This window comes from Zonotrichia albicollis, chromosome 2 (genome assembly GCF_047830755.1).
Source record: "Zonotrichia albicollis isolate bZonAlb1 chromosome 2, bZonAlb1.hap1, whole genome shotgun sequence".
Classification (NCBI taxonomy): Eukaryota; Metazoa; Chordata; class Aves; order Passeriformes; family Passerellidae; genus Zonotrichia; species Zonotrichia albicollis.
In genome coordinates this window covers 4568371-4593529 of record NC_133820.1, presented here as the reverse complement: position 1 = coordinate 4593529, position 25159 = coordinate 4568371, and the positions used below count along the sequence as shown (strand labels likewise).

The 25159-nt window shown below is 49.5% G+C and overlaps 3 protein-coding genes and 2 non-coding genes across 11 annotated transcripts in view; 4 read left to right on the top strand and 1 right to left on the bottom strand.

Moving 5' to 3' along the window:
* The window catches only part of RCSD1 (RCSD domain containing 1), a 28867-nt gene extending 19075 nt beyond the window's left edge, over positions 1–9792 (top strand). The window contains exons 2-6 of one of the 2 annotated variants that reach the window (XM_005490987.4): positions 1785–1892; positions 4268–4357; positions 5596–5667; positions 6948–7142; positions 7673–9792. In XM_005490987.4, coding sequence (XP_005491044.2) covers positions 1785–1892; positions 4268–4357; positions 5596–5667; positions 6948–7142; positions 7673–8374 — 1167 coding nt within the window. In that variant the 3' untranslated portion in view covers positions 8375–9792. The remainder of the gene's footprint in view (positions 1–1784; positions 1893–4267; positions 4358–5595; positions 5668–6947; positions 7143–7672) is intronic. The other variant, XM_014269858.3, reaches the window with a different exon arrangement.
* A 138-nt stretch (positions 9793–9930) lies between these two features.
* Positions 9931–15068, top strand: LOC141726846 (uncharacterized). Its single transcript, XM_074531961.1, has 3 exons — positions 9931–12021; positions 14270–14363; positions 14933–15068. Exon 1 carries the CDS (start codon positions 10926–10928, stop codon positions 11619–11621), a length of 696 nt encoding a protein of 231 aa, XP_074388062.1. The 5' UTR covers positions 9931–10925; the 3' UTR covers positions 11622–12021; positions 14270–14363; positions 14933–15068.
* Positions 11697–11768, top strand: TRNAP-CGG (transfer RNA proline (anticodon CGG)). The gene has a single exon. It is a non-coding gene; the product is annotated as a tRNA-Pro (tRNA).
* TRNAP-AGG (transfer RNA proline (anticodon AGG)) lies at positions 12156–12227 on the bottom strand. Its single transcript has one exon. It is a non-coding gene; the product is annotated as a tRNA-Pro (tRNA).
* A 115-nt stretch (positions 15069–15183) lies between the features above and the next one.
* MPZL1 (myelin protein zero like 1) overlaps positions 15184–25159 on the top strand; it is a 36300-nt gene continuing 26324 nt past the window's right edge. For 3 of the 6 annotated variants that reach the window (XM_074531951.1, XM_074531944.1, XM_074531936.1), the window contains exon 1: positions 16019–16160. In XM_074531951.1, the coding sequence (XP_074388052.1) occupies positions 16049–16160 (112 nt within the window). In that variant the 5' untranslated portion in view covers positions 16019–16048. Of the gene's footprint in view, positions 15325–16018; positions 16161–16566; positions 16595–21695; positions 21853–25159 lie in introns of those variants that run through there. The other 3 variants (XM_074531928.1, XM_014269827.3, XM_005490986.4) reach the window with 3 other exon arrangements.

Genomic DNA, 25159 nt, shown 5'->3' with positions numbered 1-25159 from the left:
AGAGCTTCCTGCGCCCCGCACCCGCAGGAGCCGCCAGCACAGGACACCCATGGAACCCTCCCAGCTCTGATCAAAGAAAGGCAGCTGTGTTTTCAGGCTGAAGTGAAAAGAAAGAGAAAGAAAGGAAAAATTCACCCCGAAAGCAAGAGGTCAGAGGGGCTAAGAGGAAGTTCAGTGTCTTTTCTGGGAAAAGGCAAAGGGCTGTGAAAGAAGCTCTTGGAGGAAAAATGGACTACGAGGGAGGCAGCCTTTCTGCCACAGACAGAGCACTTGCAGCTGCTCATTTTCAACTGAGTCCTTACTTCAGGTGTCCATTCTGCCATGCCCAGAAGCTGATATGATGAGCCAAGCCTCCCAGTCCATTCTGTGTTCTCCAAGTTCATTCTTTGCTCTTTCCTCTTTCCAGCCTGCCGTCCCTTCACAGCAGGGATCCACAGCCTGCATCTTGGAACTGGTGTCTCTCCCCACTTAGCCCAGCCATCATTCTTCATGTGCAGCAGGTTGCCCTGCTGATCTGCTTACCTCACTCTTTCTTCCATTCCATTATCTGCCACTTTCCCTGCCTGTAATTACTCCAGTGAAAGGTGAAAAGATGAGGGGAAGGTGCGTGAAGGTCACTGGGACGAGACAGCTTGATATGATTCCTTGGATTCAGGAAAGCTATTCCAAAGTGTATGGGAAATTTAACAGGGAATGGCAGACACCTACAGGGCCCTGTGGGCCTGGGAAAAAGAAGATAACATTTATTGGGGGTATTTATTTACAGCCCTCTGAGAAAGGGAAAGGCTTTTCTCCACCATGCAAACAAAAACTGAGAAACAGAAAGGGCTCTGAGGCAGTGGGGTGAGAAGTGTGGTGCTGGTCATGGGTTCCTGGTGGTGGTACAGGGAGCTGTGAGGTGTGAGGTTCCTTACTGATGGTTTGTAGCCTGATTTCTTGTTCTGAGCTCTCCACCTCTAACAGAATCGGGCTTGTTATTCCTGGTTGGAAAAACAATTGTTGGTTGGTTATTCTCAGTTCCTCTGGTTTGGTTTCCCCGGCATCAGATACTAGAGATGAAGAACAAAGGTTTCCTTTAACAGCTTTGATTTCAAGGCTTTCTCCTCACACTGCTCAATAGGCACACAGCAAAGAAAACAAGGTGAATGTGGGATAACACGAGGGCAGTGTGGTGTGGGAAGAGCTGCATCATGCAGACTCCAGCACAAGCCTTCTGCTTCTCAGCCTGCTGCAGACCCGGGGAGGGGAAGCTTCTCTCAGCCATGGTATTTCCTCCTTCCTCTCCCCACCTCAGTGTTGCACTGAGAAAAAAGCAGAGCAGCAAGGGACACATCTCCAAGCAGATGTTGGCTTGCTGTGAGGATTGGAATCACAGCAGAACCACTGGAAAAGCAAGGCTGATGGTGACCAGGGCAGTAACAAGGGTATGAGAGGGATGAGGATGTGTGTGGGAATGTACATTACTGCCTGCTCCATCTGCTCACTGCAAGGATAAAAGGAGCAGACACGTGGCCTGAGACACCTGGTTTGCTTCCATTGAAAAGTACTGAGTGTGGGCTCTTCAGCTGGAGCTGAAAGGCTCTGCATGAATTACTGATTTTCTGGGATATTTGAAAATGCTGCTAAATCCTGTCTTCCAAAACCTCTTGCTCTCAGGCTGGCTGATTGATGCCAGATGTGAGAAACTCTGCTTCAAGTCCTTGCTTACTCTTGAACTTTGTAACACATACACAGGATTGCTTTTTCCAGCCTTCACTCACAACTTGTTGTTCCTGGTTTGTCAGAACAGGCCAGCAGAGACCAACTCAGAGGTGGACAAGTCAGCATCACCCTCGGTGGCTCAGCTAGCAGGGAAGTTCAAAGAGCAAGCAGCCAATATCCCTGGAAAAGAGGTAAGGTGCTCTGCAGCCACCAGCAGGAAATGAGTGGGAAGTTAATCACTTGTCTCTTCCTGCTGGAACATCACTGATCTGAGCATGAATCCACCCTGATTTTGGATCAGCACAAAGGATTCATCTCCTCGTGCAATGCAAGCTGGGGCTGTATCTTCCATGCATTGCTGATTGGTGGGTGAGTGTTTTGTCTTGGGAGAGACAGTAACCAGGACATTGCAGAGCTTGGTAAGGTGCACAGATTTACCCAACAGCAGCACACAACAGTGCAAGCATGTCCTGCTTGGGCTGCTTTTGTGGGCAGGCAGCAGCAGTGGATAATGAAATAGCCAATATTGATGGGAAAAGACACAAACAACAGATGATGCTGTGTAGCAGCCAGTGGCATGTCATCAAAAGGGAATTTCCTCCAGGTTATTACTGCTGTGTAGGTCTGAGAGAAAGCTGCCTCTTTACTCACCTTCATTGCCTCTTCCCAATGATATTTCAGACTCTGTGCCTATCTCTATCATGCTGAACTTTATTTTAATGACATCCCACTATGCCAAGCACTGCCTCACACGCTGACTTTCTCCAGCTAAGCAAAATACTTGAATATCTCTCTTAGGAAGAAAAGTCAGGGTTATTTATGAAAGGAGGACATTTTCAGAGAGCCTCCTATATCACTATGCCTTTTTCTTTTAGAAGCATAGATGTTTGCTGATGGCCCTTTTCAGGCACCTTTTGAAACTGAGCTGCTCCCTTCTGCCCCTCAGCTCTGGATCCCAGCCTGGCCTAAGGGAATCCTCCCTGTCACCCTCCTGTCCCTGGCAGGATGCAGTGGTGACCTGCAGGCTGGCATGCCATCATCTGTCAGAGTTTAGCACTCTCAGGATGGGAATAGCCACTCTTTTCCCAAGCTCTGTTTTTTTCCCTCCAGTTGCCAGCACACACAGTCCATCCCATTAGAGTAATTTCCTCTTCTGAAGGTTTGGGATTTACTTGCACTAAGTTCCTCACCCTTCAGAAGGCAGAAAGTTCCCAGACCTCTCCTGTGTTATCTGCAGACCTCTGCTGCTCCCCAGCCAGGGCAGTGTGGAGGGGCCTCACAGCGCAGAGAAACTCATTTTCTCCAGAGACAGAGGAGCACAAAGTTTCCTGTCTTTTCTCTCCAAGCCATCTGTCACTTCCCCACCAGCTTTCTCAAGCTGGCTTCAGACTAATGACCCAAGGGATGATCTTTAACCCTTGCTTGGCCCATGCCAGCAGAGGGGAATCCTGTCAGCCACGGAACCTCTGGCACATCCACTGTAGCACAGCAGCATTTCATGGTTGCAGAATGGTGGGGTTTCCACAAGGCACATTTTTGCTTCCTGGCATGACACAAGGATAAGGGCAGGGCTGCCCTCGACTGCTTAGAGATGCAGCAGTGCCATGGCTGGGTGCAGCACCTCCAGAATTTAAGTGACATCAGGTCCACAGCTCCTCCAAGGCAGCCAACTGTAGAGAGGGCAAAGATGCCATAATCCAACTTTTCACATACCAGCCTGTGAGAAGGTAACAAAAATATGCAAATATTTAATTCTGGATATTATCCAAGATTACAGATATTAGCCAGTTATTTTGGATTATTTTTTTTAACACATGAAAAGTGTGTTAACAGCTTGGCAGGAGACTACAAGCCTGGCATAAAAATAGAGACAGTTTGGCTGCAGGAGCAGAGCAATGGTTATGTGCTATGCATCCCTCCTTCCTAAGGAGCTCTCTCTTAGTTCTGAGAGCCCAAGGACATTCAGAAGGAATCAGTGTCCCTGCCATTAAGTTGCCTTGCTCCTTCTCCTCTGGAGAATTCGTTTCTTAGTCAAATTTAAGGTTGCAGCTGATGCCTTGTCCCTGTGCACTGCTTTATGTCATAAGAGAAATTAATGGGCTGAAATTCTGGAAAAGTCAGAATTCTCCTTTTTGCCCCAAAATGTATCAGACATAAAGGAGGAAATCTTGAACCAGGCAGCTGAGATTCAGTGAGAGGAAATCCTGGTAATGACAGGAAAGAGAACAGTAACAACCTCTCCAGTGTGAAGGGGTTTCCAGGAGGGTGCTTTGCAGGCAAAGTTTCTGGAAAGGCTTCTCCACCCTCCACAGCTTAGAAAAGTGTGTGTTGCACAAAGAAAAAGATACAAACTGCTCTTCCAACACTAGGACTGGGCTCTACATACCACAAGCACAGCCATGTGCCAGTACCATCTTTTGCTGCCTTTGGATGACTCATTTGGGCAGGCTGAGCCCTGCCTCATGAGCAGGTCACTCACACAGCATGCCCTTTGGTGCTTGAATTTCACTTCCTTTTTAAGAAACCTGATTTCCCTGCTGCTGAGTTGGTTGTTTTCTTCTCTTAGGTACCACCACATAAGCCAACTCGGAGGAAACCACCCTGCTCCCTTCCCTTGTATTCCCACAAAACTGAGACAAGTGACAATGATGAGCAAGTGAGTATCAATGTAATAGGGGGACAAGGTCTTTCCTCTCTGCAGCCTGTTCTCTCCTGAGACACGATCCTGGAGGTGGCAGAGAGGTCAGGCTGCAGTCAGAGCCATCAATCAGGCAGCAGCAAACCTGCCCCTGCTCTCACACATGTCCTGACCCAGAGTCAGCCCCATGCTGTTCCCTGCTCCTGCAGCATGGCTGCACAGCCCATTCCTGGTGCTTTTGGCTGCTGATGGATCCATCCAGTTACCACTGTTGAGGAACCACTGGTATTTATTAGATTTGAACAGGGAGCACCCATGCTGTTTGTTGAGCGTAATGAGGATAATAGTTGTGCTCATGAGATTTTTCCATCTTCAAGGAAAAGGAATAATTGATCCAGAGTGAAGAGAGGGCTTGTTGGCAATACCCACAGAATATTTCTTTAGGACCCTGGAATGAGCAGGTCTCAGTAAGCTGGCTGCTACTTATGAAATTTTACCCTCAGGCCCTCTTTGGTCACTTCTGTCCTTCAGTATTTCAGGGTATGAGGTCTACCCACCAAATTTCACATTGTCACCTGCCCTTAACAAGCAGGTAGTTCTTTGTCCTCCTTCTGTATGAGCTACAGGCTCTTGCTGCCAAAGGAACATTAAGTTTTAAAATGTTAGATTCCTTCCTTTTCTGAAAAAAGCAATATGCCCCCTCTCAAAGCAATGCTCTCTCTTTCTCAAACTGCTTCCAGCCTTTTCATAGCTCTACCTTTCCTGCCATTTAGGCCCTTCCTGCTTATACTAATTGGATATCCTTTAACTTGGTTACTCAAGTGGTGGCAGAAAGTCTTTCCCATGACAGAAAGTTCACAATATTTGCCAACATTAAGGGTTTAAGAGGTAGAATTTTAATCTGCCTGGTCCTGAAACAATACCAGGAGAAACTGTGCCACAGGCTAGATACTTTAATGAAGGCAGTGTAGGAGCAGAGCCATCCCACATCACCTAACTCAGACACTTCAGACAGCAAGCAGCCCTTTTTGCCCAGAAGAGGGATTCATATATCTAGCCCTAGGATGACTAGATAGCAAAAGCAGAACGGGGTCAGGAATGAAGAAAAAGAAACTTTTGTATTGGAGCACTATATGAAGCTTCATTTGCTTCCCTACAAGCAGTTTCTGCTTATCTCTTCCAAGTTTTCTGCCTTTATTGTATTTCCTCTTTTCCACCTACCACGCTGTGATGTTCTGTTTCATTCTGTTTTGCAGAAGCGGTCGCCAAATGCTTGCCCCATTCCCAAGGTCAAGGTGAAAAGTTCACCCATGATTGAAAAGCTGCAGGTAGGTCCTGGCAGAGCCCACATGGCTTCCCCAGCAGATTAAAACTGATTTACATTGGTCACAACTCCTTCCCTTGCAGAGGAGACGGGGATGCAGGAGCCAGGGGTGACAGCCAGGGAAACAGGGCCTCACTGGGGAGGATCCAGCCCCACCACACACAAAGGGGAAGGCAGAGCAGGTCTGGTAATGGTAATGGGCACCAGAAGCAGTCCAGTGATCCCCAGGTGTGCCCATAAGCATGTCAGTGCATGGATCAGGATCATTTGGATTTTGGAGTACATGGCTGAGCATGGGCACGGCAGCAGCGCTGCCTGAGCAGGGGCAGGGCCTCAGTTTAGGTGCAGCTCTTGAGAGAAAGTGAGGGAAGCCCTGGCTGAGACTTCCTCCAGCTCTTTCCTCACAGCAGTGCCACTCACTTGAGTCCCCTGCTCTCCACTGGGGAGCTGGCCTCGAGCACAGGCAGTGACAGTCCTGGCAGTGGGGTGTGTGCTCCAGGCTCTGGCTGTCCCCTGTGTGTGCCTGGGAGCTCTGGACTGCACTTCCCTCCTCTGGATTCCTGCAGCTACACACAGCACACCCAGCACTTCCTGCCCTTTTTGTGCTTCTCTGGTGCCTGATCTGTGCTGCTGAGAGCAGCTCAGCACTCGATGGCCTGAAGACAGAGTGCCCTGCCCCTGCCAGCCGCCTGTCCCAGCAGCACGTGTCACTCCAGAGCCTCCTGGCCACCCTGACACAACCTGAGCCTATTCATAGCCCTGTCCCTCCTGATGCACCCAAGGACTTTTGCCTAGGGGAGCTTCCCAGTGAGAGGCCAGCAGGAAGTGTTTTGCCACAGTTAATGACAAGCTCGCTGCTTTCCATGATCTTCTCACAGCTGCACAGGTCATTCTGCAAGATCAGGCTGGAAAATGCAAGCTCCTGTTGGGCACATACAGGAAGGTTTAAATTTTGAACCATTGCTGGCTGCTTGTTCAGATTTTCTGCCAGCTCAGCCACTGCACTGTGGTGTATTGGCTGGGTCACTGGAAAATCCCAAAAGGCCTCAGGATGACAAAAGAACATGTCCTGAGTTCCAGCTGCCAGGGAAAGACAAATGTCCAGTCATAACTTCTCTGCCCAGGCTTGTTTGTTGACAGTGTCACCAGGAGGAACCCAGAGCCAGGAGGTCTGTGGCTTGTGACAGCTGAGAGCTGTGGCAGGGCAGGGGTTCCCCTGTGTGGCTGTCGTGTGTAGCACACGCTGCTGCCCCGCATGCCCCTGATGGGCGTTTGTCATTGCAGGCCAATCTGGCTTTTGCTCCAGCTGCTCTGCTGCCGGGAGTGTCTCCCAAAAGCCCTGGGGTGAAAGTCCTGGTTTCTCCGTTCAGCACACCTCCCACAACGCCCACCAGCCCAGGGACCCAGTGCCAGCCCAGCGAGACACCAGTCAGCTTTGATCAGCCCCCAGAGAGCACACAGCTGCAGTTCTACAACAAGGTAGGGGATACGTGCTGGGATTTCTCCATTCCACAAGGCTTGCTTATTGCTTGGGGATGAGGAGGAAGAGGAGGCTGAGCCCTCAGTCCTGCTGTAAGAGTGTGGCCAAGAGAGAAGATTTGTGCAGCAGGTTCCAAAGAGCGTTTCAGTGTAGCTGTGTGGAGGCTCCTCTCTGCCAGTGTGTGGGATGGAGGGGCAGGACCCAGTCACCTCAGCTGGGCAATAATGGGGTGGCTGGTGCCAGGGGCTTCTGTGAGCAGGTGCCAGCAAATGGCTGAGGTGGCTGAGGCTCAGTTTGGGGAGCCACACAGAGTTTCTCAGTTTCTCAGGTGTCACCAGAGCGCTCAGCACTTAAGTGAGGAGCTATAGCCTGCATTGACCATCACCAGGTGGAGTACAGACTCCTTCCTCAACCTGCCTCATCTGTCTCATTGCAACTGGTACATCCAGTGGCATTTTCCTCATTTGTGCATTCCTGCTTTCCATTCCCCTCTCCTGACTGCTTTGCTGTCTGCTTTCCCTGCCCCCAGGTGCGGACGCGAGGATCCATAAAGCGCCGGCCCCCCTCCCGAAGGTTCCGGAGGTCTCTGTCCGAGTACGGAGATGGGGAAGATCTGGGGGTCAGCTTGTCCTCTCCAGAAAATGGTGCCAGGGAAGATGAGGTCTTTGGGCCCAATGGCAAGACAGAGGAGGTGGAAACGGGGAGCAAAGAGCAAAAGGAACGGGCAGGGTCTCATGAGAAGCCAGCCTCAAGGACGGGATCCAGCAGATCAGAGGAGGAAGAAAAAGGGAGCAAAGAGCAGAAGAAACAGGCAGAGTCTGGTGAGAAGCCCCCATCAAGGAGAGGATCCAGTAGATCCGAAGATGGGGGAAAGGGGGAAAAGCAGGCAGAGGAAATTACTCCTTGCAAGAATAACACAGGGAATACAAAGGAGGAGGAAGTGTGTCATGATGGCCCAGGAGAGAACTCTCCTCAGCCTCCCTCTGGAAACAATGAGATGTGTGACAGTCCCCAGGGAGAAGAACAGCAAAGCACTGCCTGTGAGCAAGGAAAGGGAGAGAAGGAGAAGGAGGAAGCTGAAACAAAGGAGAGCAGTGAGAGCACAGACACACAGAGAACGTCAGACACTGAGGAAACAGCGCTGGCACCTGAGCCACTGCAGGATGCAGTGGGATTAGGGACTGCCAGTGAGCCTTCAGTGCCTGCCACACAGGACCAGGGCACAGCATAGCTGTGACACACAGGTAAGATGGGCCAGCGTGGTGGTGGCTCCTGAGGCACCTGAGAGTTCTGCTGTTAGCAAAAATGGCAACTGTGACAGAACACAACAATGATTTTGCTGCTCCCCACATGTCAAAGCCTCAGATCTCAGGCGTGCAGAGACTGTGAAGCAGGGTACTCAAAACAAGCAGCTCTCCTGGGTGGTGTTACAGAGAGGATGGGAAAGAAGCAAAGCTGATTGTGCATTCAGTATAATGGAGAGGCTCTGCTCACCAGGCACCTCCTGCATTGCTGTTTTGTAAGCAATCTGAAAGTACTTGCAGTGAAATGCACATTTCCCCAGCAGTAGCCATGTATACACTATATCAGTATGACTCCTTACATATAAATATTTATATGTGTGCACATGTATGTATACATGTGTACATATATATATATATTCCCTATGTTTTTAGCTTGTTACCTTTGCCAGCAAACCCAGGGCACCCCAGTTTCATGATCAGCTCTGAAAGCATGCAAGCATGGCCCTTTGCCACTGAAATAAAAGATTTCCCCTGGCTGAAGCAGGCCTTGTTCCATGCTCCTCCTTTGTGTTCTGTAACCACTGATGACATAGCCACAGATGCCTGAGGATGTGTCTTGTCCCATCTCAGCCACCTCCTCTTCAAATGCTGCCTTGGTTTGGCCAGGAGCAGCTGAAGGAAGGATTCCAGAGGTCATCCTGCAGCTCACCTTTGCCTCCCAGCACAGAAACCACCAAAGCACCCCCAGCACTCCCCAGCACTGTCTTTGCTTAGACCCATGATTATTTTTCATTATTTCCTTACTTATTTTCCCCTCTCAAAAGGACACACCCAGTCAGGGCAGAGGAGACTTAATATGTGCATAGGAGCCATCCAACCCAATCGAGATGGAAGGTACTGGAAAACCTTGAGTGGCAGGAGAGGAGCAGAATGCAGAAATCCCCTGAGGTCCAGACTCATCACAGGGCTGAGTGGCCACTCTCTGGCTCTTTGCTTGGCACCATCATGTTTTGGGACAGCTGGGACAGGAGGCTGTTTGCAATCTCTTCAGGGTTCAAAACTCAGGTGTTGGCTGGAGTTCCTTGGTGATATTTGGGGACCTGATACCCACTGTCCTGGAGGAAACAGCCACCACCACTCACAGTCCTTTTGCTTCTTCATCCTGCTCTAAAATGTCTTTTTCTTCTCCCCTGCAGTGGTCTTAGATGAAGTTCATCAGTTACATACATACATACATGTACAGTGCCTTTTCAGTAGCTTCTTTGGGTTTTAAAACTTCAGTAAATAATGTTTTAACAATAGGAAACATAACTGTTTCTCCATATGTGTTGTATGGCAGACAATGTGAACCCTGATACAAGGAAAACTCCTAGAACATTGATCATAAAAATATATAAATATAAAATATAAAAATAAAATCCCTTTGAAGTGGGCTGATCTGTGAAACAGCCACCTGTGGTAGGCTGGTAGGTCCTGTGTGTTTCAGCTTTGGGGTGCTTTTAGTGTGGTGGAAAATGACAAGCAGCAGATTGTATGCAAAGAACAGACATGATGAGTAGGTCAATGGGGCATGTTCTCTTATCTGGCTCTGGGCTCCAGTCCAGATTTAGAAGGGCTGCTCATCCCTCAGTCTTTCTCACTTCCAAACCCTGCCCAGTCTGTTTTGAAACTTCGGGTGTGTGGCCACCAAGAGCCAGTCATTACAGAAAGCATCCCAGCTTCCTAGAAACAGCCAATTCATTGTGTGCAGGTGAAAGAGGAAGTCTTAGCTGGCTGAATTTCCATTGGCATTGCCTGGCTGAATTGGTGAAGCTCAGGCAGCCAGTCCCCCCAAAGTACTTAGGCCCTGTACTAGATTTGTATTCACTCTTGGGCTACTGAAAGTCGGGCTGGCAGTCACTACAGTTTAAATCTGAAGGATATTTGGGGGAAGGTGGATGTCAGACCCTCGCTTGACCAGTTTCCTGACAGCAGTGCCTGAAGCTGTGTTGGCCACACAGAAAATGTCCATACTGTGACGTGGACTGAGATCACACTTGCTGGGACCTCAATTATCATGGGCTGGTTGGCAGACACGACCTGCACACGCTTTTGAGCCATGCTGTGGAGCCCTGTTGGCTTTGAATCCATTTTAATCTGCTTGCTGTAGCTTGTATTCCAGGCAGGCTGCAATCGCTGGCTGCCCCTGTTCCCTCTCTCAGCACAGTGGATGTGAGTGGCTGTGCCTTACTGGACATACAGATACATGTGTGCCTGTGCAGAGAACGTGTGTGTGTGTCCCGAGCACGGGAATGGAAATTGAGGGGGAAACGGAATAAATAAATGGCGGAATAAAACCAAAGCAAAACAAAAATATCTGTGTTTTGTTTCTTCCTGGAGAAATGAAGAGGCCTGAGGAAGAATGGACAGAACTGGTAGCAGCAGGCAAAAAAAGGGGTGAGATTTCCACTAGCATTAGGGATTCAAAATTTAAATTTAATATGAGACAGCAACTACTGAAGAACAGGGAGGAGTAGGACTTTTTAAAAAAACTCTGGGATGCAGAGGCGTGGAAACACGAGGATGTCAGGAAGCATTAGCAGGACAGAGCACATCAGGGACACGCGGGATTCAAGCCAGGAAGGTGCTGTGTGCTCAGAGCCCCAGGGCGGTGCCTGCGGCTCCCGTGGGCGCTTGTCCCGCCCGTGGATCAGCCCGGGGGGCTCCGAGCGCACCGGGACACGCGGGGGGACCCACCCGGTGCGACCCCTCCGCGCCGCCAGGGGGCGCAGCGCAGGCGCGGCCCGGCACGAACCAAACCCGCTGGGGGCGGGGGGGGATGGGGGGCCTTGGGTTGTCCCATTCCTCCGCCTCCCCTGGGAAGGAACTCACCCGGCTTCCAGCGCCCCCGCGCGTGGAGCGGGAGCGGGAATGGGAGTGGAAGTGGGGATGGGAATGGGAAGGCCGGGTTGTTCCTGCGCCCCTCGGAGGAGCGCGGGAGCGGGGTGTGCGCGGGGAAAAGCAGCGGAGCGCCGCGCGGACCGCTGCCCCCCCCGCGGACACGCGGAGCCGTCGCTAACGAGCGGAGCCGTAGGGTCGGGAGAGGGCGATGCCAGGGATTACCCTGAGAAAGGTGACGGAGAGGGCGAGCAGGGAGAAATGGCCGCGGCCCGCGCAGTTCGGGAGAGTAGCAGTGTGCTCAGGAGCGCTGGGAAAAGCCGCCGGCGGTGGTCGGCAAGGACCGACCCACACTAATGCTGACGTGGGCGGCCTGGGCGGGAGGAGGCGGGATGGCAGTGAAGTGCTGAGCTGGGACAGCTTCAACAGAGCGGCTCGTTGGTCTAGGGGTATGATTCTCGCTTCGGGTGCGAGAGGTCCCGGGTTCAAATCCCGGACGAGCCCGCTGGGAAGGGGATGCGCAAGCCCCCTTCCTATATTTTGCTGCTCTGGGCCCACCCTGAGCTTTTGCGCCTCGGGGCCGCCACGAGCGGGACCGGGGCGCAGGGACGGCGCTCGAGCCGGTACGGTGAGCCGAGGCTGAAGGGCGAGGAGCGGCCCCGCAGCGCTGGCTCGGTGAGGAGGAATGCGGGGTCTGCCTGAGAAAAACGGGAGTAGCGACGCCCGGTGCCAGACGAAGAGGAGCGGCCGGTCCTTGGTGAGTTCTTTAAGGTTTTTCTTGCACTAAAAAAGAACGAGTGGGTCTCGTTGTCAGTCCCCTCGGTGGCCGTTCGCTGTGTGCGGGAGCCGCCGCCGCTGCTGTGGGGAAGATTAAAAAAAAAAGAAAAATTTGGGCTCGTCCGGGATTTGAACCCGGGACCTCTCGCACCCTAAGCGAGAATCATACCCCTAGACCAACGAGCCGCCATGAAAACAGTATTCTCTCCCCTGTAGAGGAACGCTACGATGGCGCCGCACAGCCCCTGTCCAGGACAGCTCCGGCCCGTCCCAATTCCCGCTCTGCTCCTGCTTCCTAAGGGGGCACAGTCGCTTCCCTACGGCTACACCTCCGGCCTCTCCCAATTCCCGCAGTCTCCCGGTCCCTGAGGGGGCACAGCCGCTTTCCTGCGGCCGCCGGCGCTCCCCGGGCCCCTGAGGGGCCGCCCCGTCTCCCTGTGGCTGTGAAAGCTGCTCGTAGGCGGCAAGCCATGGACCGCGGCAGGCAGGCCACAAACCCCAGCGCGGCGAGGGGAAATCCGTGGTTCATTTCCATAATTACAAACTGCACCACAGCCGGGTAGAGGTAACGTTACTTTCCTAACTTACAGATGATGATTTTATGCAGAGCTGTTTAAACAGAGAGTCTTGGGAAGCTGATGTTGGCCAGGGTGGAGGTCGCTGTTACCTTGGCCTTTGCCTCTCTACAGTAACAGCCTCTAAACTCATTTGCCTACAGTCCAATATATTCCAAGAAGCTTGGGAAAAGGTAGGAGGAAGAGACAGGAAGACAAATTGCTTCTATTTTATGTGCTTTCTTACGCATCAAGGTTATCAGGAAAGGTTATCATGACTGAAATTGCTCCTTAGCATCCATTCAGCACTGGAATAGCTCATCATTCCCGTCCTTTTCCATCCTAAGTTTTCCTGAGAACACTTATCCTTGTATAGTGGGTGATCCAAGACATTCTTCTCAATCAAATGATGAAAAAGCCAAGTTATGGAAGACAAGACTGAGAGGGGATCTTGTCAATATGTATAAATACCTCAAAGGAGGGTGGCAAGAGGATGGTGCCAGGCCCTTTTCAGTGGTGCCCAGTGCCAGGATGAGGAGCAGTGGCCACAAACTGAATCACAAAAAGTTCCACTCAACGTGAGGTAGAATTTCTTTGTGCTAATGGGCCAGAGCACTGGAACAGCTGCCCGGCTAGGCCATGGATTCTCCCTCTCTGGAGATATTTAAACCCCTTCTGGACATTTCCTTGTGCAATCTGCTCAAGGTGACCCTGCCTTGGCAGAGGGGTTGGGCTGGGTGATCTCAAGAGGTCCCTTCCAGCCTCAACAACACTGACTCTGTGAAAAATAGTTTCCAAACTCTTCAAAGTCTGTATGCAATAACTGTGCTGCTGCCAGCTCTTGAGTTTTGGGAAAAACCCTGCGTTTCTGTTTAACCAAAGTAAACATGAATGTGGCATTATCTGCTAGTCACAGTTTCTCCCAACTTGCAGAAGAAAAATAAGGGACACAAAATGCTTTCTTGTAGAAATAGAGCCTGTTTTTTCCCCTTTTTCTCTCATGTTCTTCTATTACTAATTCAAAGTGAGTGTGTTGGGTGGGATATTTTTTGCAGGAGTGCATATCTTTGCACATTAAACAGTGTACACTGTACAATTCCTCTAGGACATACAGAGATGCAGGCTAAAGAAAAAGCAGTCAAAACCATTAAAAATGTAAAATCAGTCTAAAATTTTCTTTTCCTCCTCCTAGAAATTATTACCTCCTTTTTTTTTAAACACCTAAATCCTCTAAGCTACTAGAAACCTCTCCAAAACAAAGGTTAATAAGGATAACAAAGGTCTGAATTTCTAACATACACAGCAAGAAGGAAGAAGAGGCAATATATGTTCCCTGGGACAAATTAAGTTGTCCCAGCACCCTGTTTCCTCTCTGGAAGTAGCAGAAGAGAGTAATTTGATAATATCTATCTGGATAAAGAATTTTCTGCTGTAAGAAGACCAGATATTGTCCCAGGTGTTCTGTGTACTGAACACCTGTGTTACTACACAACAAACAGGGAAGTCTGGGCTGTTCCTGTGGCAATGTAATCTCAGGGAAGGGACATGGTAGGTGAGGGCTGTGTGTGGCCAAATCAGGTTTAGGACACAAAAAGGGAACATGTGAGCTCTGTGAAGGACAGTCACTTTGAGAATAAGAAGAATGCAATTTTTTAAAATAATTTTTTTTTTTAGGTTTACTATCTTGCAAAATTACCCAGAAGGGTGAAGCTGGGCCTCTTCAGAGGAGTAAACAGCTTTAAACTGTGCTGTACTGAAGGAGCTGGAGGTGAGCAGGGATCTCTGAGTACTGAGATGCTTCCATGCTGGAAAGAGCACTTCCAGCCTCCCAGGAGAGCAGTTAGGTTGGGTGGAGATTCCATGGAAAGGAAGAGCTCAGAGGAAGGATTGAGGGAAAAGGGCTTGGAATGAAAATGTTATCACTGCCTATCAGTTTCTGCCCCTTTTGGAAAGCAGGGTATTGATCAATTGGCTGAAGACCCACCCACCAGGGAAGTCAAATGAGGTGCCAGCCAAACAAGGTGATATTTCCCTGTAACACAAAGAGTTGCCTGTGCTGTTGAGATTTATTCCCAAGAGGTGCCCTGGATTTCTGCTAGGCTGGGTTTCTGGAAAGCACGTACAGCAGTTAGATGAGGAATGTGCTCCAGAGCTTTCCCTTAGGGTATAAATAATGGATGCACAAGCTGTTACATTTTAAACCCCATGAGAATATTAAGGTGGTGTCTGGCATCACAGCTGGAAAGAAAATAATCTGCCTGTGTTTTTTGCAGGCTTGCTTTGTCACAGCTCAGCATGGCACAGAGTGACTTTTCCTGTGGCCTCTTTCACCTGCAGATGTGATGAGGTGTCCAGGGAGCGGCAGAGAAACTGGTGGCACAGGGATCTGGGTGAGGAACAGCATCCATGGAGCACTGGGATGAGCAGAGCACCCCCCAGGCTTCTGGAGCTCAGGGATGCAGTGAGCAACAGCTCTGAGATATGACTCAGCTTGTGCAACTTCTTTAAAATGCATGGTTGGGAAAACATGCATGATGAAACCGCTGTGGTCCTTACGGACCACAGTCACCCCACAGCTCCTGGTGGTTCTTGGCCACAGGAAGCACAGCTCCACTGGAGTGACTGTCACCTTTGTGCCTCTCAGTGATGCTCCAGACAGGTTCAGTGCCAGCTGGAATGGTTGGTACCGTGCCTCCAAAGGCACTTGGACAAGCTTCCGGCACTGCAGGGTGAGTGTTGGGCAGCGCCAGGGCTCGGGGCAGCCCCGTGAGGAGTGGCTGAGGGAGATGAGGATGTTCAGCCTGCAGAAAAGGAGGCTCAGGAATGACCTTGGTACCCCCTACAAACATCTGAAAGGGGCCAGGTGGGGTTTGGCCTTTTCAGCCACAGGACAAGGAGGGCAGGGCCTCAAGCTGCACCAGGGGAGGTTCAGGTTGGACATTTGGAGGAATTTCTTCACAGAAAGGGTGATGAGACATTGGAATGGGCCACCCAGGGAGGTGCTGGAGAGGCGCTTAAGGAAAGGCGGGACGTGGCGGTCAGCGCCGTGGTGAAGTTGGCATGGTGGCGATGGGTCCTAGGTTGGGCTGCATGCTCTCACAGGTCTTTCCCAGCCTCACTGACCCGGCGATCCTGTGATCCAGCGTTTCTGTGTCCCCCGGGATGCGCCGGCGGGAGCGGCCCCGCGGCGCCCGCGCCCTCCGCAGCACCGCCGGCCGGCCGCGAGGGGGCGCCAGTGGCGCGCCCGGCTGGGGGGCGGGACAGCGCGTTCCCTGCGTCCATAGGTCACCTGGACTTGACTGATGGCTCTCTTATCCAATCATCTTGGAGCAGCGGGGCAGGGCGCGGGCGGGGCGAGCGCGGCGCGGGGGGTGTGTGTGAATGACAGCAGCAGCGGCCAATGGGCGGGCGGGGCAGGGGGCGGGGGGCGGGTCCCAGGGCCGGGGGCGGACAATGAGGGCGCCGCGGGGAGGCGGCGGCGGCTGGAAGATGGCGGCGGGCGGAGGCAGCGCGGGGCGGCCCTGCGCGGCGTGGCTGCTGATTGCCGCCGCCGCCCTCACCGCCGGTGAGTCAGGGACCGAGGGGGTGCCGGCCGCTGGTTCCCCCTTCAGCGCCGCTCCCGGGGCCGAGGGCGGTTCCGCGGGCAGGGCACGGCTAGGCTCGGCTCTGCCGCTCGCTGCCCACCCGGTTCGGAGCCGGGCTGGCGGCGGCCGAGCACCCCCGTCCTCGCCGGGGTCGGTGTGCCGGGACAAAGCCCCCGGAGCCGGCGTGGGCAGGGCAGGGTGCCGCGGTGGCGGGGCAGTGATGCGCGGCGGCCCCGTGTCAGCGCTGGCTCCACAGGATCCATGAGCTTGGGAAGGATCCCCGAGATCATGGAGCCCAGCCGGGAGCGGGCACCGCCGTGGGTCCTTCCCCGGGGACGCGGGTGGCGTTTGCTGCGAGAGCCACGGCGTGACCAAGCCATGGGGACGCTAGCGTTGTGGTGAATGGCTTGCTTCGGTCAGTGGTGAGGAATTTGGGTGGAGGGGAATTGTGTCAGTCGGGTGATGCACTCATGACTCGTAGAGGTGGAAAGTGCAGAATCGCTGGACGGGTCGGGTTGGAAGGGAGCACAGTGGGCTCATCTGGTCCAGCCTCCCTGCTCGGGCAGGGTCAGCTCAGAGCACATGGCACAGGATTGCATCCAGATGGTTCTGGAATATTTCCAGTGAGTACAAGGCTATGGAGCGGTAGGAATTGTAAAAGTGATGCTTCACTCCTCTGGGCTTATGTTCTCAAAGGTTTCCATGCATCGCTTGGACTCGACAAGTTTCACGCATTTCCCATGCTAACTCACTGTGTGTACATGCTGGGCATGGGCAGTGAGGGAATAGCCAGTATTATACGCCCCAAATGATGGATATATATCCAATGATGGATATTTTGGGTTGGCAGCACTTTCTTAGTGGGTAAAACCTTGTGAAGTACCTCAGTAGGAGACATTAAGAAATCTGATGCCTCCTCAGTTCATGTGTCCAGAAAACTGTGTAAAACCATAAGTCTGTCTGGGAAGAGGTTTATTAAGAAACTGTGCTTAGTAAGGAGCTCAAAATTTATTTCATAGAATTTTAGAATGCTTTGGGTTGGAAAAAATCTTAAAGATAATCTTGTTCCAATCCCACTGCCATGGGCAGGGACATTGTCTACTAGACCAGATTGCTCAGAGCCCCATCCAGCCTGACCCTGAGCACTTCCAGGGATGGAGCATCCAAAAGTTCCCTGGTCAACCTGTTCCAGTGCTTCCCTACCCTTACAGCAAAGAACTTCCTCCTGATATCTAATTCCTGTTATTATTCCTCTTCCTAAATCTATTCCCAAAGGGCATTGTTTGCATTTGTTTAAGATGAGTGCATTTTGCAATAAGGAGGTAGAGATTGCTAAGGCTTCCTGTGTATCTTCAGAGACAGACTTAGTGTTTAGGATTAAGTTGGTAGATGTGAAATATTCATATATTACAGTAAAACTGAGATCTTTGGGAATACATATGGAGGCAAGAGAAGAAGGAAGCATATTTTCCCCTGACCACAACAAAAGGTACAGCTACAGTAATGCTGTGGGTTGTGGGAGATCATTGTAGAAGGTCTGAATTTATTCCTGTGTTGGCTTCTTCTCTCCTTGCACATCCTTAGTCCTCCTGTCTGCTGTGGAAAACAAGGTTTACATATTTGGGAATTAGTGATCAGAGTGCAGGCTCTTCACCTCTTTTGCATACCCAAAGGAGTTTGGTGATGAGAAGGAAAAGATGACCTTCCCCTGAGTTTGGGGTGCTAAGGAGTCCTGGGTAATCAGTGCTGTGCATTTCTTCTTGCCTGTGTCATTCAGGCTCCTGATGTTTTTTGAAGAGCCCTCTTCCCATTCCTTTTCCCCATGCTGGATTTTCCCCTCGTGAGAGGTTCAGAAATCAAGACCTGCCTTTTTGGCAGGGGCAGGAGCGGTGTTTGCAGTGTGACTGGGTGATGTGCTGCACACGTGGCTGCTGTGCCTCGTGCCGGCTCTGCTCCCTCTTCATCTGCTGCTGTGGCCAGGAGCCTGCAGTGACACAGGAATATTGCTCAGGGTGCTCTGCTCTGCAGGCCCCATTAAACACCACAGCCTGCTCTGCCAAGCCTGGTTGCTTCACAGCTAGGCACAGATAACACAGTTCTAGGGTTATTTTCATGTGTGCCCCTGCATGTGTGGGTTAGGAGTTGATCTTGCTTCTTTATGCTCAGTCATCTGAAAACCCCAATCCTTCAAGAGTGAAGGATCATTGTCAGATGTGCTGTCTGTGATTCTGGGGACATTTTGTAGCATAAGTTGTTAATCTAGGTATAATCTCTTCTGTGCATGAGTGAGGCTGGAGCAAACAGCCAAGAGTATCAAGAAAATGGAGTATTTTGCAATTGTGCATTTGTAAGCCATATACTTATGACTTCAAGTGGTATCCTGCCTGTGTCTGACTTGAGGGTGGTGCCTCATTACTCCTGATAGTCTCAAAAAATGTCTAGGTATTACTCGAAAGAATAATTATGATATTTTTATTATTCTTTTTGATACCAACAAAGCTTGATCATTTTTGAAATTAATTTTCTCCTACCACCCCTTTTGTACGCACTCACACAAGTGCACGTGGGCACATCCACATGGGTCAGTAACAAGCAGAGCATTGAGATGTTAAATAGCTCAAGTGCCTGTTACTGCTTGGAGCTCATTTCAGTTGCTGCTTGAAATGTTTCCTGAAAATAACAGTGTAAGTCAGGGTTGCAATGCTCACTTGGTGCCTGTGCCAGCTTTAGTCAGAATTCCTGTAGTCACCCCCGTCAGAAGCTGTTAGTCCTTTTAAGCTCAGCCCACTGATGCTGCAGGTGGGAAAAGTGCCTTGCCTGCTCTGCTCAGTGGGTTCTGCAAAGGCAAAAGCTGCATAAACTCTCAGCTCACCTTGCTGGCAGCAGCAGCAGCAAAAAGTTCTTGAATATGTTGAAAAGTCTGTACCTTAATGTTTGGGTGATAAAATGAGGTAAAATAGACCGATGCTCCTTGGGCCCAGCTACCCAGCAGACTGTCTCTGACAATTAATTGTGTAACTAATAGCATAGCTGTGTTGCTTGTTTAATGCAATTAATTAGAATGAATTGTATTAAACAGCAATTGCACTGCCTGTCTGTGGACCCGTCTTGTCCTGACTAGTCCTGGATATCCTGTGTCCCATACAGACTTGAGATGGAAGACCAAAAAAATGAAACCTGGTGTTGTCCTGTGCCGTTTGTCTTGAAATATTTTAGTCTGAGTAGTTTCTAAGGACTTACTGTTTTTCTGGAGAAGTGACCTATAGACCATCATCAGGTCATCTATCCAAAGCTCATTATTAGCCCCTGTAGTGGGAGTTCTCCAAGTGTGCTGTGCTGTGATGTGGTTTGATCATGTATGGCATACATTAATATACCTGCATGTAGATAACAAAATAAACAGCAAGCAAATACATTTTTGAACTATTGAATGCTAACTCAGGATATCCTAGGAATACATCAGAAAGCTGGAAGCTCTCTGTGTGAAAACATTAACATCCTTATGGCATATATCCTTTTATTTTCTGTTTTGTTTTGTTGTGTGTGGTTTGTTTGTCTGTATTATTTCAGTGGTCTGGGTTAGTGGCACCCCACAAGAAGTGATTAGCACAATGGAGAGGATGTGAATATCTTGTACAAGAGAAGGCTGTGCCAGGAGAGGACAAGAAGTTTTGAACTGGCTTTATTGCCAGCAAAGAGACTTGGGGAGCTCCAACTGCAGTGATTCACTGTTATCTCCAACAGCAGTCATGTGGAAAAGCAAGTGTTTACTCGGATTAGGGTTTAACAGTAAGCAGTACCCACAGCACAGATGATGTGGCAATGCATCCTAAGGCAAGGTAAACACCAGTACTTTTTGCTGAGCAGGTTGAAAGAAAGTTTTTGCCTCACAATCTCTTTTATCTTTAAAGGGCTATTCTGTTACTTGTCCTGAATAAGCTTTTTTTTTAAAAAAAATGGAAAATGTTTATATCAAATAAATGTATTGGTACTTATCTGGGACAGAATTAATTTTGGATGGTGCTAAGTTTTGGACATCTGGTGAAAAGAGCCTCCATAACAATGTTTTGCATTGGTTGCTTGTTTTGCATTGGCTTGCACACCCCAAGGCCTCTTTTGTTTGTCACCCCTCCCTGCCAGCAGATGGGCTGGGAGGGCACCACAGCAGTCATGGCCAGCAAGGAAAGCTGGGAAAAGGAGGAAGGGGCTGCTTGGAATTACAGCATTTGTCTTCCAGGTCACTGTTATGCCTGACAGAGCCCTTCCTTCCTGGAGGGGGTGACCACCTGCCTGCTGATGGAAGCTGGTGGGTGATGGCTTCTTCTTTCCCTGTTACACTGTTTTAATCTTAACTCTCAAGTTTTTCACTTTTACACTTGCAGTTCCCTCCCTGGTCTCACTTGGGATGTGAGTGAGGGGCTGAGCTGCCTGCTGGGGTTAGCCCACAGTCCTTGTACATTGTTCCCTTTGGCTGCTGTGCCTCATCTCCTGCATTTTTATCTATCTGTTGAGTTGGCACTTTCCACTCAGTGCTGCTGCTAGGTTTTGGCTTCAAGTGCATGAGGAGAGCTGGAGGGCTGTGGTTGTTCTGGTGAGCTCCCTTTCCTCCAGCCCTGCAGAGAAAGATGTTTTGTGGTACATTTACTGATGCTTTACATACTGGTGTTAAGGGGCATGAAGGGAGCTTGCCTGGAAACACTGGTTATACCCTACCTTTTGTGTTTCAAAGCAGATTGAGATTGTGATCCTTAAGGGAGGGTTAAACTCTGGGCAGTGTAGCAGTTGTCAGTGCTTGGTGGTGCTTTCAGTTCATGAGGTGAGGTAAATCAGGGCAGGTCATCTCCAGGTGGGTGAAATGGCCATTGCTGGAGGCATTTACTATTGGCTGCAAGCCACCTGTTATTCAGTAACTTGTTTTTGTAATGTGGGCGAGTGAAAGGTGGTGAACAGGGCGCCCACTTGTAATAAATTCCATAAAGCTGCATGTGCAGCAGGAGTTGTGAGATCTGACTGGTTTCTGTGTCTGGAGGTGTTCAGATCAGGGTCTGGCAGGGTGGAAGGCACTGCTCCAATCCAAGGGATGACTGTAGAAATCACCACACATGTGAACGGGGAAGGTGATGTAGGGTGCTATGAGGAAGGCCATAAATTCTTCACAAAGGAAGTGTTCCTGGGAAAAACCAGCTGAATAGGCTCCACCTTGGTGCTTCCTAACCCTCCTCAGTTGCACAAAACAGTGTACAGTGGGCTGAGCTAGGGTGTTGGTCTGCTTTGAAAGAAAACAATGGTGAAAGGGCTGTTTTGAACACAGATGAGTTCCTGATCAGATTCATCTCATTCTGACTGTGCATGTGAGCTATTTAAATTGGCACCACCACTGACAAATTCTTGTGGAACAATGCTTTGAAATATTTAGCATGGGCTTTTCCTTTTGGTTTGGTGGTTGTGCTGCTGCAGGTTATAGCTGGTTATGAGTTTGCTCAGCAGTTCAGTAGCAAGTAAGTGTGAGATTGCTGCAAGCTTGGTGCCAGAGCTGGCTGCAGATGTTCAGCAGTCCATGGATCAGGAAGGAATCTGGTCCTGCAAGGGCTTTGGATTGGCTTAAACTGCTGAAGTAAGCTCTAGTCCCACCAGAACAGATTGGCTGCATGAATACCCTGTCAGCTGAGGAGGGTGAGCACTTCAGTGATGTCATTTCATTTTTCTTACTGCTCAGTTAAATGGTAAGATTTTTTTAAGAGGTTTTAACTGAGTCTCTCTGTATACAGGAAAAAAATTCTGTGCTCACTTGGCAAGAGATGGGCATGATTCTGGTTCAGGAATGATGGCAGGTGGGAGTGAATGCTCATGGAATGCTAATGATACCTTGGATGGTGCAAAGTGCAGCTTTTGCAGATGTTTCTTGCTGTGCATGGGCTGAGCTGGTTGCAGCTTTGTGAATTGGTTAGTGTAAAAGGGTCAGGAAAAGGGCAGCTCCCTATGTCTGATATGTAGGCTTTGCACTGTGTGTCCCCGTGAACATACAGTGTATCCACATCCTTTGTGTATCCACACCCCTTGTGTATCCACTGCCTGGTTTGTTTTGGAAATTGGTGGTTCCCATGCTGCTAATGATGGATTTTGTGAAAAAGATGCTGCATGCCATCAGCAGTTGGCAACATGACTGGTGTTTTTAACATAATTTCACTTGAGATGGTATTAATAAACCCAAAAAAGAAAAAAGCCTGGAGGGAAGCTTTTGTCCCAGCCAGCAATATGTCAGTCTCTACTGTCCACTCCATGGATTTGGGTTTTGCTGTTGTTTGGTTGTGGTTTTTTAGTCTACAACTTCTGATCCTTAATACTCTCATTTCCTTAGTAGTTGTGACAGTTTTAGTGGATTGCTATAGCAATTTTAGGAAATGCTTGTGATGGTGGGATGCTTTTTTTATTCTCTCTGCCATGTGTTGAGATGTTTACCCAGTTCCTCTCAGATCTTTAGCTAAGTAAGCTTCATTCCCTATTTGTGGGGAAAAATCTGGTGTATTTCGAGGAGACTTATCTGTCTTTTCTGGCTTTCTGTAATCTGTGTTCCCATTTTCTGGCATCTTTACTTGTGCCCAGAAAATAATTTGCTATGTCTGTTGGTATTGCAGGCTTAGAGGTAGAACAGCTGCCATCAGCTGTTCCAGGTACCCTTTGCACTTTGAACAGCTTTACTTAACTTGCCCCCTTTGGGTTCTCCACTTTTTTGGTTTGGCTTTGTCAACAAGAACTGTTTACTTGCATTTGAGCTCTTGTAAACTTATTTGGGCATGGAAGGAAAACCACTTCAGGGCTGTTGAGCAGAAAAATGCAATGTGTGGTTTGGAAAGTACCTGAGCTGCTGGATGGTGTCCCAGCCTGCAGCACAGGCAGGGAAGTGTTGCTGTGTGATCCCCAGGGAAAAGCACTGGAAGTAACCAGAAGTTACTTGCCTCCAGACTGAGTACCTGCCCAAACCTGACATGTGAGTGGTGCTGTAATAGGAGCATGAAGCTGTGCAGCTACACTGCTTGTTCATAGTTCTGAGCACCTTTACAAGCATCTCTGTTTTATGAGATGAGAGAGTTGAGAGAGTGATGTAGCAGTGAAATTATTTCCTCAGGACTCAACAAGAAATCTGTTGCCTGGCAAGGGAGCTCAGGCACTTTTTGCTGTTTCTCATTCTTCTAATTTCTGGTTAAAGCATGGGCTTTGGAAGTAAATCTCAGCCTAGTTTTTGTTGCTGCTCCCTGGCGGAACAATGAGCAGCTCTGCGTCATATGGAGGAGAACATGCCAAAAGCTGACCCTGAGGTGTGGGAGGAGAAGGAAGTACCAAAGTTTGGTGGCTCTGGAGATTTGTCTTTTAAGTCCTGTCAGAGTAGGTGCACGGAGGTATGGAGGGCTGAGATACATAGATGTTATTGTCTGCTTTGACAGCTTAGCCACAGCCTGCTCAAGACTTCTCAGTGAAACTGCTTTCCTTTCACTTGGGGTGACAAGATGCTATTTTTTTCCCTCATTGTTGAGTCAGGCAGTGCTTTGCTGCATGTGCAAAGAGGCCAGGAGAAAGTGAATGCTTCTTTAGCAGATGCTTGTCTCTGCTTGGGGGATGAAGGTTTCCAGCAGCATGGTGACAGGAGGTGGTAGGTGTTCATGGGCTGGGTGTCTCAGCTGTGCTTTCTGGTTCCTGGAGCTGCAGGAATGTGTTACTGGAGACAGGAAGCTCTCTTTCCTCCAGCAGCCTGGGTTATTTGACAAGATTGGCAACCTGGGGAGGTGCTGTGGCAGCAGCTAAAAGCTGTTCTGGTGAATTGGCATTTGAGAGTGAAATTTAGCTCTTCTGTCCTCCTTCGAGGCAATGGAATTTAGTTTTTGCTGCTTTGAAACTTAGATGTCAGATTTGGTTGGTGTGACTCTGTCCTAGTCATGGTTTCTGTAGCTGTTTTCCTTTGTGTCCTGTGTAAATGTGTGGAGTGCAGACATAAAGATCATGGTGACAGGGGCCCTGCAGGGACAGTGTCCATGAGGAGGGGCTGGACACATGTGGCCTCTCAATACCTGTGTGTTGTTGTCCTTGTGAAGTACACCATGGTTTGCTCCTGGGTGGAAGGCATAGGTTCTACTTTTCTGTCAAGGCTAACTGATGTGAAGGAACTCTTTGTGTGGAAATTCTGTCCAGCATCTGGGTGCTTTAACAGATCTTGTGCAGTTTCACAGGAACAATTTTGGCATGTCTACTAAGGCAGGAAAGCCAAGGCTTCTCCACCAGGTGTTTTATCCACAGTGAAGAAATGGTCTGGGGGGACATAAGTGCCTGTGGTTGCAGTTGGGGGCTGTAATTTTGTTCTGGTGTTCTGGGATGTTTTGTAGGGGTCTGGCTGCTGTTGTTTCATGCTGATTGTACAGGGCAGCTGCTTTGTGGGGGAAAGGACTAAATGCCATGCAACCCTAGTTGAGAATGCTGTCAACAGGAGGTGTTGCCCAAGACACTTGATATTGAGTAAGAGTATTTGTTAATGAAAGCACCAATTCTCAAGTGTATATTGTTTTTGTGACTTTAGGCCCTTAGTTAGAAAAAAACACATCCTCCTTTCTGATGAAACCTCTGGGCTGTTGGGGAGACCAGAGTGAAGATAATGAAACCCTGAATTTTCTGTCATGTTGTCAAGACCTTGCCTCCATAAGTGACTTCATTTATAAATTGTATACATGGCTGTACTACCAGGTGTCTTTAAGATAAGAAAAGCAAGTTGCTTGTATTAATTAATAAACTGATGATTGGCCATTTCAAAAAGAGGGGAGTAACACTCTTCCTGGAGTAGGATGGGAATGGTAGCAGCCATAAGCATCCTGTATTTAGCAGTGTGAGGAAAGTTTCCATGCGGACTGTGTTTCTGCTGATGGAAATAACATGCCTGTAATGACAATGTTAGCTGTTTGTGTTCTTAGTTTGTTAGGTCTCTTACTGATCAAAT

Coding starts and splice junctions, on each gene's coding strand:
- LOC141726846 (XM_074531961.1), top strand. CDS start 10,926: ATGCAGAGGCGTGGAAACACGAGGATGTCAGGAAGCATTAGCAGGACA.